The sequence below is a fragment of the Pseudochaenichthys georgianus genome, chromosome 16 (assembly GCF_902827115.2).
Source record: "Pseudochaenichthys georgianus chromosome 16, fPseGeo1.2, whole genome shotgun sequence".
In the NCBI taxonomy this organism is placed as follows: domain Eukaryota; kingdom Metazoa; phylum Chordata; class Actinopteri; order Perciformes; family Channichthyidae; genus Pseudochaenichthys; species Pseudochaenichthys georgianus.
Genome location: NC_047518.2, coordinates 33,471,270 through 33,487,660, shown reverse-complemented (window position 1 = coordinate 33,487,660; position 16,391 = coordinate 33,471,270). Strand labels below are relative to the sequence as shown.

Sequence of the window (16,391 nt, the reverse complement as noted above, 5' to 3'; positions counted from 1 at the left end):
ACTGTTCAGGAACCGAACAAAGAAGAAAGGCCTGATGCAACAAGCCATATAAACACAGAACATATGATAATACTGTAGACAACATAACTGCAAATCAGAGTTTATACTTGACAATCAACCCGATCAGAATGTCTGTTTTTCCTCAGGGCACAATTTATTTGTGCCAACATGTCTAAAAGGAGAGTGGGTGTAGGTAAATGATTAAACATGCAGGGCCGTAATGCCCCTGATCTTCAGAAGAAGCAATATGTGGATGAAATATGGCCAGTCTCTGTCCCTCTGGCTTTAGGTGAAACACATTTATAGTCAAATGAATAATTATTTCACTAAGCAAGCTTGTTTTCAAATATCCTTAAAACTCTCCACAAAGACTAAGTCACCGTCATATTCAGGAGGAAGCAATTTCTTTTATATCACTTCTAAAAAAGCTGTAAATGATAGAAAGTGTATGAGTATTGACAAGAAAACCACCATGATACAACCTCATGTATCTTTTTCGAAATATCAACAAGAAAAAACATTGTTAACTTGTTTGTTTGAGAATGTCCTGAATAAATAAGTCTGACTCTGTCGACATACATCTACTTGGAATCATTAACTACTTGTTCGAAGGCGAAGCCAACTGTGGTTTTTATCACCTTGTTTTTCTGTCCTTATCAGGTTTTGAGAAACAGAATTGCTGACACATTCTTTTACTTCTGAAAATTCATTATTTTGGCCCATTAAATGTATGTTTTGATTCAACCTACTTGCAAATCTCTTATATAAGTTATCTCGATGTAAACTTATATCTGAGATGATGTTTCACTGCAGTTTTACAAATACTTCCACCAGGTGGTGTCAAACAACTAGTCTACAGATTACACCTGAAGAAACACATTTTGATATCAACAGCTTCCTACATCAAATCCACTGATCAACAAATGTCCACGAGACATGATTTAATCTAAATTAATCATGTTTTTATTAATGAATATCAGTCTACTGTATTACAATGTATGTTTCATTGCAATCGGTTCATTACTTCTAGGTCTTGCACAATTAAATCGAAAAATATTTGTACTTAAAGAGCTGTTCTATTAGAAGGATTATGTTGTGCTTGTTTGTTCACACATTCTACAGTGACATTTCAAGCATGTTATCTAGATAAGAGAAGTAGCACAAAAAACACCAGATCTTAAAGGTTTTTCTTATTTTTGTATTCATAATATTATCGATGAAGTATGTGCCACCTATAGTTTAAACTAGAGTGATATTGAATGTAGTTAGACACAGTTTTTCTGTCTTAAATAAAATAAAGGTGGAGAGGAAGGCATGAAAAGTCAGAGGCTGGGTAAATAATGTTTTATTAAATATAAATCCATTCTCATGTGAGTCTGTGAATACTGGAAGGTTAGATGTAACCTAAAAACAAATAGCAGATAATATGTTCTAAAGTTGGCCGTTCTGAGTGCATTTACCTTATGTCAGATAGGGATTTGTAAAATTAAGATTAACCTTCAACATTTCACTCAATAATGATTAACTGCATGTTCAATGTTGGCCTTTAGTAGAACACAAATGTATCTAAATGCTACAACAGATTTGGTTATATGTGAAACAATTTGATTGTTAGATCTAATATTTATTTTCATAAATTCATTCATTTCCTGGCCCTCAGGATCAGTGGCACAGGGTCGATGCTGGGCATGTGCAGTGGCTTGTTGTTCCCCCCTTGCAAATCCATCTAGGATTCCCCCTTCAGCACTGACACCAGCTCTCCACTCTCCTTCAGCTCCTTCAGTATGTCCAAACCACCGATCAGATCTCCTTTCACGTAGAGTTGGGGGTAGGTTGGCCAGTTAGAATAGGTCTTGAGCCCCTGACGCACCTCTTCATCCTGCAGAATATCAAATGTGTTATAATCTACCCCGGTGTCGTTCATAAGCTCCAGTGTCTGCCTGCTGAAGCCACATTTTGCAGCCTCCTTGTTGCCCTTCATGAACACCATGACTGGGCTCTGGTTGATGATGGTTTTCAGACGGTGCTCCAGGGTGACAGCCTTTGGACAGGTGCTCTCCAGCTCTCCAGACTCAGCCAGCTCCTTCACTATATCCAGCCCTCCGACCAACTCTCCATTCGCATACAGTTGAGGGTAGGTGGGCCAGTTGGAGTAGGTCTTCAGCTCTTGTCGGACCTCCTCGTCGGAAAGGATGTCGAAGGTGCTGAACTGGATGTTGTGCTCCTTCAGCAGGCCCACTATCTGTCGGCTGAATCCGCAGCGGGGCTCCTGCGAGGATCCTTTAATGAAGAGCATACAGGGCGCCGCGTTGATCAGCTTCTTCAGCCGCTGGTTCAGGTCCGTGGTGCCACTGTCCACCCCTGCAGCAGCATTTCCGGCAACTGCCAGGCGCTCTACCTTCTTGGTCAGCTCCGGAGCATGGGCCCCGTCCAGGCGGTCTACTTTCTCCCCTCCCTTGAAGAAAAGGAAAGTGGGCACAGAAGCGATTTCATACTTCTCTGACACCTCCGGGACCGCCTCTGCCTCCAGCTTCACAAACGTGGTGTGCGTGTGTTCCTTCGCCAGCACGGCCATCACTTCGTTCATTTGGCCGCACTGAGGAGCCCATGCTGCCTGGAAGTGCACTACAGTCAGGCATTTTCCAGCTTTGGCTAAGAAATCCTCAAACTGCTGATTTGTTGTCGCCTCCACGAGATTCGCCATTTTTCCTTCCTATTTGCTGCGCTTCCGGTGTCGGCCCAACGTCACATCCGTGCAGCCTGGTAGCTTCTGGCAAGTACCAGAGCTCGTACTCGGAAGTCATTTGCATGTTATTTGGTGATAAGAAACAGCTGCATACACTGGATAAGTTGAAAGGATAGTGTGTCTTAAAAGGTAACCGTTACACATCACACCACGGTCTTCGTGAAAATAACATGTGATCGTCTCTGATGTATGTTTGTTTTAATGTTTGGCGTAGTTAGCATTAGCTTAGCCTCTTTTCTAACGCTGGCCATAGTTAGCTTCGTTGCCAACGTTTTTAGGTTAAGCTATGCTAATCCTGCTACCAAGCCGATGCTAACTAACGGCAGCTACTAACGGTGTTTGTAATGACTGTTGGCGTTACATGTCACTGTTGAATTGGGGCTGAAATGTAAAAAACAGTGTCGTTGACAGGCTTCACGGGATACATACAACCTACGCTAATTTAGCTAGCTTTACCGTAAGAGCTGATGTTTAACTAACATTATTATGCTAGCTAGCAAGTAAACTTAGCTAACGTTAGCTGCTAAGCCTCTGCGGTTTAGTACTACAATTAGACATGGCTTAAGTTACTTAAACAAATGTGTATGTGTTTGCTGATATTAAGAGAGCAACAATTTGCCAGTTTTGTAAAGATTGTTTGCTGTGGTGTAAAGATGTACTCTACTCTATTTAAGTACCATTTTGAGGTACTTGTACTTTGCTTGAGTATTTCAATGTTTTGCTACTATGTACTTCTACCCTACTACATTCAAAATGTCAACCAATCTCACCAAAATGAAAGCATATCATCAATCTTCTTAGCGATTCGCATTTGCTGCCTTTTCTCTATCCCTAATTTTGGTAAAGGGAATATCTTTGGTCTTTGAAATAATGGGTGAAAAAATAATTATCGTGGGCTATTTTCTTCTCTTTTTTCAACTCGTGATCAAAAATACAGACTAATTGGGAATAATAACTTTTTTTACCGTTGTAGAATGAAATGTTAAAAATAATCAGATACCATTATGACTATTTCACTGACTAATTCATTTTTCAACTGTAACATGTCCTCCCTATTATTAGTCACAATTCTTTAAAAACAGATTCGTGGGGTTGTCATAAAGTATTAAGACATGACACACTATTGTATGCTACAGGAACACCATGGAGGAACAAACTGCAGACATAGAGGTGACAGTCAAAACACTCGACTCCCAAAGCAGAACCTACACTGTTGGTGCTCAGGTAAGTTATTCTGTTCCTGTTGCAAACTCTGGAATGAAGTCTCGTTTTTTGTCAGTGATTGCGGAAGTTTGACTCAAGTGTGTGTGTACCATGTTCTTATAGTTGACAGTGAAAGAGTTTAAGGAGCACATTGCCCCCTCAGTGGGTATCCCTGTGGACAAACAGAGGCTGATCTACCAGGGCAGAGTCTTACAGGAGATACTGACTTTGGCAGACTACAGTAAGTCAACGGGTTCTGTGCATTTTGTTTTATTGTGTCGGTCAATATTCATATAATATTTCCCAAGTTATTGGAAGCAATTCAGAATTCACCTAGACATTCTCTGGTGTCTTGAAACAAGTTGAAGTCAACCCACCATCATGTATGTACAGATAAACCATATGTCTCTGTTGTTTACCCAGATGTGGATGGCAAGGTGATACATCTGGTGGAGCGTGCGCCCCCTCCACCCTCCCAGCCTGGCTCAGGGTCCGGAGGCACTTCAGCCGACAGCGGACCCTCCTCTTCCTCCCAAGGATCGGCACAAGGGCCTCCACATGATCGCAATGCTAACAGCTACGTGATGCTAGGCACCTTCAACCTTCCTGTGAACATTATGGACCCCCAGCAGATACAGGTAGGTCTGCCTTGTCACTTGGTAAGGGTGTTTAGGGCACTAAAGGGGAATAACATATATTCCATACATCAAAGTGTGTTTACAAAAGTAAAAAGCCTTTTGTGGTTCCAGAGGAGTTAGTATAAGTGAGCTTACAAGACCTCTGTAGCACTCTCCATTTTTCAATTTTCCTGCAAGAGTTCCACACTTCTATTTTAATATACATACTATTTAAACATGTATCATAATACTGTAGTTTCAACAAATATTGTACATATTCCATGATAGAACAATTACTAAGTCAAATGTTCTCCTGGTGAGCTCCCAATGATTTCTGACAAAAACATGAACAACTTGAAAAGCAGACATGCTTATTTAATTTGATTAATGTTGTCCAGCCATTATGTTTAATATCATCTCAGAAATTGGTCTTGCATCTCAAGTGTTGTTTACGAAGGTGGTTCTTCTTGTTTAGATGTCTGTTCAGCAGATGGTGTCTGGTATGGGAGAGAATGCCAGGAACGCCAGAGTCACAACCAGCACTGGGGTAAGATGCCAAATGACGACATACAAACCAAAATGACATAATCCTGTGTTTTGTTTATTTATACCCTCTTCTATTTCAGAGCAATGGGTCTGTGAATGTGCACATTGATATGGACCAACCTGTGCAGAGTGAGCCTCGGCTGAGGCTGGTGCTGGCCGAGAACCTGCTGAGGGACATCAATGATGTCATCCAAAGGATGGAGGTGAGAACTCAACGTTCACATTACTTGAATAGCAAAGCTCCAAAGAAATCTTATTATTAATAAAAATTGCTTTCCTTTTTTCAGAGTCGCCCGAGCGACTCCTCCACTCAAACAGAGACGGCTGCTGCTGCGGCTGCCGCTGCTGCTGCGGCTGCTGCTGCGGCTGCTGCTGCGCCTCCTCCTCCATCATCCTCATCCACCACCTCTACTCCCTCCCCATCTGCCCAGCCCATGGACACCTCCCCACCTCCAACAACTCCCCCACCTCCACCCACCACTTCAGCACCATCTGAGGGACCAGCCCCCCAACCTGGACCACAGTGAGACTTCCTTTCTCTCTCCCAGATTCACATACAAATCATTCAGCATAGAAACAATGGATATCATTTCCGGAACTGCAGGAGCCATAACTTCTTATAATCGTTTTATTGAAACAAAAGTTGTTGTATCTGTCTATTTATAGTATCTTGCTTTCAATATACAAAGTAATACTGTTTTATATTGTTCTTTTCGATTGTAATCAGCTCTGCACTCTTCTCTCCCGCTAGTCACCCCAGCCCAGCTGAGTTGGCGGAGATGTTGTCTGAGCTGCGCAGGGTGGAGGAGAGACTGCAGCCTTTCATTCAGAGAGCTCACACCATCCTGGAGACGGCCACCAACGCAGAATACAACAACAATACAGTAAGATTCAAACAGCCAAATAATAATATATAATCTTTAGTATACTAATGCATTCCAAAGACGGGCCTGGATATCCATATTGCTAATTCATGGTAGTTCAAGGAAAGAAACAACTTTAATATAAAGTTATTATTTTGCTATTATTTTTGTATTAATAGGATTATAACAAATGCAGTTTTTGAAGGACTAAACTTCGAGTTGCTTGTAGGTGGGTTTGTTATCTTTAAATAGAACCAGGCCAACTAGTTCCCTTTGTTTCCAGTCTTTGTGCTAAGCTAAGCTAAACAGCTGCTGATGTTATATCATATGACAAGAAAAAGGAACCAATCTTTGTTTGTTTGGTGTACCTAATGTAGATTATATAATTAAGATGTGGCCTAAAATGGTTTGTCTTCTGTGACAGGAAAGAGAGGAGGACCAGCGCACTCTCATCATGACATGGGAGTGTCTCCGTCTCCTTGGTAACGCCCTTGTGGCTCTCAGTGACCTGCGATTGAACCTCATGAACCCTGTGCCCCGCCACCTGCATGTGGTCCGGCCATTTTCCCACTATGCCACCCCAGTCAATATGCCTGGAGCCGTGCACCACCACATCCCTGTGCAAGTAAGTGATATTAAGCCCATGTTATTATTCATACTTCATTTTAATGTTATGAGACTGACTGTGTTTGCATCGTCACCGACAGATGAACCTGGGTGCCACAGTGACTGCTGCGAGTAACAGCACTGACGGACAGGCACCGCCCACCCAGCCTGGCAGCCAATCGGAGCAGGCTGGTCCTGGACAAACCCCTCCCTCTCAGTCTTCCCCGTCCAATCAGCAGGCTGGACCGGGACAGGCTGGCCCCCGTGTCATCAGGATCAGCCACCAGGCAGTCCCGGTGGTCATGATGCAGATGAACACGGATGGTGAGTTGTCCCCTACCCACCACTGATTGAAAAGTGTCTGTGTTATTGCTGGGCAGCACTGCGTTGGAGTTACATCATTGCTCATACCACACACTGCTGCCACTATCAGAGTGACATGAAGAGAAGAACATTGATCGCATCTGATTTCAAGTTTTTTTTTCATGATGGATCTGTTCTCCTCTCCTGTAAAAGAGAGTACTGGTAGTATTGTACAAATAGTTAAAACGTATTTGTTTGCATGTGCAGGCCAAGGAGCAAACCCTGCTGCAGCTGGACAGCAAATCCCGGGACAACCAGGTAAAGGCCAATTCATGTATTTGACAAACTTCAATTTAGGTCCTTTAGTGTAAAGCCTTTTCTAGGTTATCCATTTTATTTGAAACTTCCCAACAAGTTAAATATAACACTGTTCATTTGTTTGGATCTGAAATGTATCCTTCTTTTTGTGACTCCAGATAATAGTTTTCTGCTGGTAACAAAACATTTCTAATGCATTTATTTCTGTGTCCCCCCTTCAGGTGCCCTCCCCCCTGACTTCATGCGGAATCTGATGCAACAGATAAGCCAATATGCGGCCGCCGTAGCTACCAGCGCTGCCACTGCTGCTGCTGCCGGACACCCAGTCCCCCCCCAGCCCACTCCCCCCGGATTCAACTCCACAGCCAACTCCTCAACTACCACCACGGGTCCCAACACACCCACCACCACGCCTACTGCTCCCCCGCCACCCCCACATGGTGGCCCCCAGCCCCAGGCCAGGGTTGTGTTCACCCGTCCCCCCTTTGCACCCAACATGCCCCCCCCAGCCTTTGGCGCTCGAGGAACCACCATCAATGTGAGGGCTGCCATACCGGGCCAGCAGCCAGGACAGGTGACGATAATGTTTTGTGATTTTGCTTCTCGTTTCTGAGGCTAAATGTCAACATTTGACTAATTGTGAAAAACTCGATCCACAGGCTTTCAACCCAGCTGCTCTCAACCAGATGATTAGTGGACTGGTCGGACAGCTTTTGCTGCCAGGGCAAATGGGTAAGCTTTTTAAAATGGTTTCTTTATTCGCAGTTTCTGTAAAGGTGACAGATTGAAGTTACAGTGAACGAGTCATACCTAATGAACAGCAAATGTGTAATTTATTAATTGTAGCATTTTTTTTTTCTTCTGGGATTAGGATAGTTTAAAGTCGGGTTTTCCAACAATGCAAAATAAAATGTTTAGAACAAAAATAATCCCGTTCCATCATATGGACCACAGAAAGGTGTGCTAGTGTCTGAATCTGCAGACCCTGCCCTCTGCATCCATTTTCTCTCTTCTTGGGGACGTTTATGGCAATCGACCTCAATAAAAACGCGCAGGAAAAACACACACATAGTGAGATGAAGTTCTAAATTGTTCTTCTAAAACAAGAGTAAACTTGGGTTGGCACAACTTTTATATTTTGCTTTATAAAAAGACAACCAACAAATCCTACTCATTGTGTCTTGAGAGCATAGAATGACTGGTTTGAGGATTGCTATCAATCAGTGATAACTTAATCTGTTTTTTTACAGCCGGTCAAACAGTCACTTCCTCCTCCTCCACATCCACATCCTCCTCATCCTCCTTTTCTTCCTCCTCTCAAACCTCCTCAGCCTCCTCCTCCTTTTCTTTCTCCAACTCGGGTCCAACTCCTCCCACTGCAAACCCTTCAAGCCAGCCGGGCCAATCTGAGACCACCGCCGGTGACCCGCAGTCCCAGGAGATGCCCCCCGACCTCAGCCAGCTCCTGGGCTCTCTGCTGGGGGGGGCCGGGGTGGGCCCTGGAGGAGCCCCTTCTATCACTGTCACCACGTCTGGTGTCCCTGCCTTCATCCAGGGAGTGAGTGAGTTCATGCAGCAGGTCAGTGTTTGAGTCTTTGACCCAAGTGCACTTTTAGACTTCACCTGAACTTGCATATCATTGATGTAATCCTCCTGCACACAGATCATCTTCAAGAAGTGCATCGTTTCAAATGTTAAATCGGCTACAGAGCTAATTCGAATAAAACATTATTTTTTGACTGTATGTTTGCCAACAAGGATTATTTAAATTCCTCAAAATATGAACATAGGGCTTTTCATTTAACGAAAACGATTCATTTCAAGTAAAGGGAGCGGTTATTAATCCTAACTCATTGTTTTTGTATGTAATCTCTAGGCCCAGCCCGTCTTTGTTCCTCCCCCTCCTCCCTCTGGCACCGCGCCTGCTCCCGCCGCCGGGCCCACTGCAACTCCCAACCCTGCCGCAGCGGGAGCCGAGGCCCTGAACCCCGAGCTGTTCACGGGCATTGTGCGCGGCGTCCTGAGCACCATGATGGGCTCTCTGGGCCAGGGTCAGAACGACACGGAGAGCATCGCCCAGTTCATGCAGAGGCTGTCCCAGGCCACCAACATCTTCATCAGTCCGGAGGATCCCACCGGTAAAGAACAAAGTATATTAAGTTATCAAAAGGGAGCATATCAGAAAAATAAATCTAACCTCAGCTTCTCATGGCATTCCCCAGGATTCTTCGGCGAGCTGCTGATGTTGGTGTGCCAGACGTTCACCATGTCAGACCTGGTGATGCTGCTCCACGGTCAGCACCAGCCTCTCGGGCGCATCCAGCCTCAGCTGTCCCAGTTCTTCACGCAGAACTACCTCAACGGCAGGGAGCCCACCGATGAGAACATTGCTGTAAGTAACACTCGCCAGTTTGAAGAGAATCGCTTTTCTTTTACATTGTTGTTTAGATATTTGAGTAAAGGAGTAGTTATACGTAGACATAGCTTCACTGTTGGTCCTGTGTTAGATGGTTTGTGTTTGTTGTCCCTTTGTGTGACTGACCAATAACTGATAGATTTGTGTCTTCTCCCTCCATGCTCCGGCTTGCTTTCCTCACGTCCTCTGCTTCCACCCCCAGGCTGCGGCTGACACTCTTGTCAACGAACTGGAGGAGTATATCAGTGAGAGCTTTGTAAGTCCTTGATGTCCACTTACTTACAACACCTTATGATTTAATGCTGGACTCAGAGTCTAATTGTATTTGTCAGCTAAATGACTACACTATTAGACGTGGCGGTAATGAATAAAAGCATTAAAACATTGTTATTTCATGTAAAACATGAGGCAAGTTAAGCTGACACTAAAATATACAGAACATGTTATTATACTTCTAATAGTTGTTGGTAAGGGGCATTAACATTTGAGTAAATGTGTTTTTCTATGCGACTCCCACAGAGAGAGTCTTCAGTCACAGTGTTGGAAGGCGTCGATGCGACTCAGACCAACATGTCCTTCTTCAGGCAGCAGCTGATGCTCATTGCCACACACATCCTGCGCTGCACATGTAAACAATGAACAATATATTTGATTGTTAAGAGTGACTTGGTTTATTTAGAGTTTGTGTGGTTCCTGTTTAGCTGCCATTTGTTTATAAGTGTTGGTTGCAGCACTAAAAGTTACAATATTTGCTATGTTTATCAGAAGTAATGACAAGAGCTGAAGTACTAACGTATAAAATATGATATTGTCTTGTAGGATTGCATTTTGTTGCCAATTGATATCAATGTTTTTTCATCCAGATGATTCATTCGGGCCCCGGCTGCTCCAGATGTGTAACCAGGCGCTGTTTGAGTGTCTGGCCCTCAACCTGCACTGCCTGAGAGGAGACCAGAGAGCCCTCACCGCAGTCATCAACCACCGAATCGTCAGTATTCAATCTCTCCCTGACTCACTCACTGCTTGTTTCTGCTCAGCCTCTTACATTCATCAAATGTTGGCAAAGGATTTAAAGTGTAGTGCTGTGTGCAAATGTTTTGATGCTATACTTAGACTTTTTAAGAAAATACAGAAGAAACATAAAGTTGAACCCTTAACGTAAATGTTTTATTTTCTCTTGTTCCAGCGGAGGATGTCCAGTGACATCAGCCCCAGCCTGGTCAACTGGATGACCAGCATGATGACGATGAGGCTGCAGGTGATTCTGGAGCACATCCCCATCACCCAGGACCAGATCCAGAACTACATAGTTCACACACAGGTAAGGAAGCAGCCGTCTACCTATAGAACAAAATAATCATTTGTCTTTCATCAACAACAACAACTGGAAAAATCAAACCCAAATGTACAATAAAGTGTCTCCGTTAAACTTGATATGTTTTTTTCCCCAATTATACATTTGGTCTGAGTTGTTGGCCAAACATGTTGCAGAGAGAGAAGCAGTCGCTCTTATCCGATGGCTGTTGCGTATCCTGTTACTTTGCACAGAAAAGGCTAATAAATATTGTATGGCATTCTTTCAAAGAGCGATACGTCTTCTGCCACTGGCCCACAAGTGCCTGAACGAGCACAAAGTGCAACGGTGAGCATGTCGTGTCTTAAATGTTCTTTCAAATGATCTCAGTTAATGTGTAAGTTACTGCTCTAACCTTTTAGTTCCCTCATGTGGTCTGTTTTCTACTTCCAAAGATCGCGGACACCCTCTCTCCAGCTGCAGCCACCACAGCAGAGGAGGCCATGAACGTGTCACACGACACAAGGGCGTCGTCAAGGGAACCAAGGGTGTTGCCTGGAGACCTGGGGGCCTCAGGAGGAGCCGCACCATTAGGTGGCGACATGGCAGCGGCGGGAGCTGAGGGGGGCAGCGAGGAGTCTGCTCGAGAGTCTGAGGCCTGGGCCGCCTCCGTTCCACCTGTAAGAGTTTTCTGTTTTTACAATGATTTGTTTTCATGACTACATGTTTTGTGGTGGCACCGCCCTGCTTCACACTTAAAGTGTGTACAGTGTCAACTCATTACTTATATTGGAAAATCCAGGAGCTAACTGTCAACAGCTTATACAGGAACCTTTGTTCTGTAGGGAAGGGCCCACTAAATGTTGTTTTTACTGAAGTCTGTGGATTATACAAAGCAATTGGAACCTTTTTTCTGGAAAGACACTTAAAGCTTGGGTTGGAAGTTTATTAGTGCGAATGGGAAGCTTTCAACTTTTAAAAAATATGTTATACTTTTTTAAATATTCAGCTTTTTAAACTCTTTTTTAACATGGAAGTCAATGGGACGACTCTTCAAATCCTCTTTTAACTAGACCAAATGCAAATCCTTCCACATACTTTCAGCTAGAGACTTCATTCCAACTTTAAAATGATCACAAGACCTTCAGCTATAAAACTTGTTTTTCAGATTTTTGATATCTTTTACACTTTTTGAGATATTGAACTTAGTTTGGAGCTTGGTAAAGAGGCTTTCTTCAGATATTAACATCAGCTCGTTAAGTCTAGAGTGCTTTGATCTCAAAACAGAGTGGAGCAGTGCTTGAAATTCTCCCAAAAAATGTTATAAACCTGCCATAATTCCCAAACCCTAAACTCCTCGGATATAATTTTTCATGAAAAACGTAGGAAAACCTCTCCTAGGTTGGAAAATTAAGAGAAAAAATTAAACAAAATGCCTCTTGAGGGCATGAAGAGACAAAAAGTCCACCTCGGCTCCTATGTAAAACAAATCCGGATCTTTCTTCAGAGCAGAGAGAAGTACACTTTAGACAAACTGCTCCCATCTTCACATTTACCACACAAAACCCCAAAAAACAACATATCAGTTCATTGGGGTTCCCTGATGCTCACGGTCTGGTCATTTTTTGATAGGAACCATAGTTTTTGAACAGGTGGCAACATTGTCAGATATAATCCTCGATGCATTCTTAATGGAACTCAGTGCTCCAGTTGGTTGCCATGGTGGGCAGATAGGAGCCACACACCTGAGTGACATCATCTAATCAGAGCAGACACGCAGACTGGAGGTTTGTATTATTTGTTCAATAACTTCATCACCATGGTAACCTTTGATCTCTGGGCTTACACACACAGGGGTTTGTAAACATTCCTTCACTACTACTTACATTTAATATCTTTATTTAACTCCTTCAGCCTAATTTCAGCTGCAGGAACCATTCAAATATCAAACTATTCAGCCTTTTCAGCACATGTTGGGAAACTTTCAACTTTTTCAAAATATGTTATACTTTTAAAAATATTCAGCTTTTTAAAGTCTTTTTTAACATGGAAGTCATTGCAATGCATTTGAGCTGTAACAATTTTATTCAAATCATTTATTTTCTGCATTTCTCCGCCAAGTTCAGCAACACACTTACTTGGTTTTTGTAGCTAAAAGCAGCTACCATTCAGCGAAAAAGATATTCAGCTTTTTCTGCATTGTCAGCTAAATTCAGCCACAAATGTTCACAGTTTACAGCATTCACACGCATTTTCTGCAGGAAATGCATTTTCTAGTTGTTATTTGTTGTGTCCCACCAGAATTAGAAAATACATCCCTTATCCTGCAGCTCAGCCCCTCATACCAGACAAGCTCAGGCTTATGCACACGTCAGACTGATTAATTTATATTTTCATTATCGTGTACACATACTTCCACCGAGAGGTTTAAATGTTTGCAAGTCAGTCGTCATGCATTTCTCACGGGTCCATATGTAAGCAGTTTGTTTCTGTCACTGTGTCCACTCTGGATTGGACCTCATAGAATTCCGGAGAGCAAATCTATTCATCAAAACATTTTCTCCAAGCATTTAAAAAGTGTGTCTTTTTAGTTTAAATGTCCCATTTCCCACTGCGACTACAGAGGAACAGTAACAGAAAGAGGTTTTGAAAGATGTGAACCATCAATTTGTATCTTCTATTACTCTGCACTGTAGGAATGGGTGCCCATCATCAGGTGTGACATGATGACCCAGAGGAAGATGAAGGCTCAGCCCCCGCTGTCTGACGCTTATGTGCACGGCATGCCAGCTAAACGCAGGAAGGTAATCAGATCAGTTGTAACTTTACTTGTTTTGTACGAATGTCACGTGTCCTTACCGTCTTTAAGCTGTCTGTGTCTCTGTGTTTTCAGACCGGACTGAGTGGGGGAAGCCTCCTCTCCCTCTCTGACGCCGTGAGCCAAGCAGCCAGGACAGCAGGAGTGAAGCCCATCACTTCTGCTGAGCACTTACAGGAGGACCTGGACACCCAGGAGCTCAGAGAAGCGTATGCAGAGCAGGTAACTGGGTTATTTCAATTACAACAAATGGCACTGCACGTCATTTAGGCTAACTATATTTGTTAGACTTGATTTGAGAAAATATTTTTGACCTACCTCACTAATTGTAGTTGTGAATGCGACCAGTTTCACAATGTGATGCATATATGCCTGATTTTCTTATCTTAATTTGTAAGCATTATGTTTTCTAGTTGTATGTATATTGCACCCTTATCTTAGGAAAGCAAAGTCAGCACAAACGTTCACATGGGGTTTTGAATGAGGGTTTCGCCCCTCCTCTTTAATGCTGATCATAGGGAACAAACCTGTGGTCACATGACTGCCTCTCAAAAACCCCTTCTGACATACTGTTTGTATTTCCCACCATGATAATAATCAGAATGTTTTTCCTCTTAGGTTAAAGCAGACATCAAGAAACGAGTGAGGGAAGACCCAGATTTCAACCCTCAGCATTCCCCTAACGCACACAGAGCGTTCTTATCAGACTCGTAGTCAGGTCCAAATCCTATGAAACCCGCAAGCCGCTTTCCTTTTTATTATTTTCTCAGATTCTTCATTCGACTTCTTCTCACTGCAGCTTCGCCCCCTAAAACTGTCGGTATGGCTTTTTAAGCAGTTAGCCGCTCTCTTGACTAATTGCCTCATGCTAATGTGACTCCTTCTCCCAGTGCCTATTTATTTCTTCTGGTTTATTTTGGTCCAACTTCTGCTGAGAGAACGTTCCTTGTGAAAAGGTTTCAGATTTTAACTTTGACTAAATCACATCACTTTACTTCTGTCTTCTTCTACTTCTGTCTGTATGTCCTCTTTGCCCACATATCCTTGTGTTGCTTTGTTTATATGGAGCCTGGACTCTAATTGTTTAGTGGACTTTAGCCTTCCTGTCAATACTCTCAAACGCAAGGGTATACTTTCATGTAATGGACAAGCTGTTTGCTACATGAATGTACAGTAAGCTTAATAAAAATCTTGATACAACACAAGAGTATTCTTCTTGAGTCTTTGTAATATCTGTTCTGAGGTTAAGGAACAAGAACTTGCAGCACTCAAATGCAGTGGTGTACTCGGATCATTTACCTAAGCCAGGAGTGCCCAACCTTTTTTGAACCGAGAGCTACTTTTAAAGTTGCCAGTCTGCCGAGATCTACCAGTCCAAAATCGAGGCGTAGCCATTACTGACAGCCTACTACCAGGTAAATACACACTTCTACTTGTATAAAACTGACCTTTGTACGATAAATACTTCATAAAATACTGCAGATCCTTTATCTTACCTCTTTCTAATCTACACACAAGTATTTAACTGAAGTTACACAACAGTGTTGTTGATACAGAGTTGGAGTTTATTCACACGTCACATACTACAGTGGATGATGTTTTCAAGAAACATTGAACAGTGCTGCCACACATGACACAGGAAAAAAGAAAAGACTCTGAACCCTTTCTTTGCCATTATATAAAAATAGTGTTGCTACAAAAGTATACATTGGGCTTACTAATAAGACAACTCGGATCTGAAGCTACACCGGAATCTGCTGCCAAAGTGCAATAAAAAAGACAAAATTAATAGAATCAAACCCTTTTTTGTTGCATTTTAGTAGAATATCAACATAAATGCCTTTTTAAAATAGGATGCAAGCAACACTAGTTTCTTAACCTGAATTGATAATAGACTATAATCAATTTAAGTTTGCATTCTTATGCCATTTTGTACAATAATTATAATGAATAAGTTCAAATAAACTAAAACTTACAGCTGATTAATAACGGTATCTAACTTGAGGTTTTATTATATCAAAAACCTGTTGAAATGCTACTGTTATTTTTACTGTCTCCCAAGAAGCGCGTCGACAGCCTCCAGGAAAGCTTCTTTCACAACTTCGCCATCTTTGAAAGACTTCATGTGTTTTGCAAGAACGTGACTGACACGATAAGATGCTATGGTAGCAGCCTTGCTCTTGTTGTGGCCTGGTGAAAATGGACTGCTGTGCATTTAGCTGTCCTTTCAGGCCCCTCACCTTTTGGGTGCGTAGGGCAGAATTAGGAGGGAATTCTCGTCTCGTAGCGTTTGTGCACTGTTTTGAAATGCCGCTCCTAAATTACCCTTCTTCGATAAAGCCACGCTCGCATTGCAGATGAGACGGATGGACTTTGAATTGGAATAGATACAAAATTATATATTTTGGGCTTTTTTGCTTCTGCCATAATTGCGGTCTTGTGTGTGTTCGGACTGTTGACACGGATAACGTCAGCGAACTAGTGCACTGCTCACCTGCCATGCCCCGACACATGGGGTCACGCCGGCCAATCACAAAGCTTTGATGCGTTCAAGTGCATTATTCTGGCACAGGAAGATTATGTTATAGGACATAATAAAACAGAATATTGTTGTTCTATTTTTAGACACATCTCGTGATCGACTGGGATTCTCCCCGATCG

At 42.7% G+C, this 16,391-nt stretch overlaps 2 protein-coding genes across 3 annotated transcripts; one reads left to right on the top strand and one right to left on the bottom strand.

The window, feature by feature from the left end:
* Positions 1-1,329: 1,329 nt before the first annotated feature.
* Positions 1,330-2,791, bottom strand: glrx3 (glutaredoxin 3). Its single transcript, XM_034101668.2, has one exon. It carries the CDS (start codon positions 2,702-2,704, stop codon positions 1,727-1,729), a length of 978 nt encoding a protein of 325 aa, XP_033957559.1. The 5' UTR covers positions 2,705-2,791; the 3' UTR covers positions 1,330-1,726.
* bag6 (BCL2 associated athanogene 6) lies at positions 2,786-14,935 on the top strand. Of its 2 annotated transcripts, none has more exons than XM_034101667.2 (25): positions 2,786-2,875; positions 3,883-3,970; positions 4,073-4,190; positions 4,373-4,587; positions 5,042-5,113; positions 5,193-5,315; positions 5,400-5,635; positions 5,864-5,996; positions 6,400-6,600; positions 6,683-6,905; positions 7,152-7,202; positions 7,424-7,776; positions 7,862-7,934; positions 8,534-8,781; positions 9,079-9,340; positions 9,425-9,594; positions 9,821-9,874; positions 10,138-10,246; positions 10,482-10,606; positions 10,805-10,939; positions 11,204-11,260; positions 11,368-11,592; positions 13,609-13,716; positions 13,806-13,952; positions 14,349-14,935. In XM_034101667.2, the coding sequence occupies exons 2-25, from the start codon at positions 3,890-3,892 to the stop codon at positions 14,442-14,444; spliced, it is 3,615 nt and encodes a 1,204-aa protein (XP_033957558.1). In that variant the 5' UTR covers positions 2,786-2,875; positions 3,883-3,889; the 3' UTR covers positions 14,445-14,935. The 2 variants fall into 2 exon arrangements, with proteins under 2 accessions (XP_033957558.1, XP_033957556.1); XM_034101665.2 differs by having other exon boundaries at positions 8,453-8,781.
* The last annotated feature ends 1,456 nt before the right edge of the window (positions 14,936-16,391 follow it).

What these genes read in the sequence shown, in the direction of transcription:
- bag6 (XM_034101665.2), top strand. Translation starts at nt 3,890, where the DNA reads ATGGAGGAACAAACTGCAGACATAGAGGTGACAGTCAAAACACTCGAC. An exon ending in CAGTCCGGAGGATCCCACCG is followed by an intron (nt 9,341 to 9,424) that starts GTAAAGAACAAA and finishes GGCATTCCCCAG; the next exon opens with GATTCTTCGGCGAGCTGCTG. An exon ending in ACACATCCTGCGCTGCACAT is followed by an intron (nt 10,247 to 10,481) that starts GTAAACAATGAA and finishes TTTTTCATCCAG; the next exon opens with ATGATTCATTCGGGCCCCGG.
- glrx3 (XM_034101668.2), bottom strand. Translation starts at nt 2,704, where the DNA reads ATGGCGAATCTCGTGGAGGCGACAACAAATCAGCAGTTTGAGGATTTC.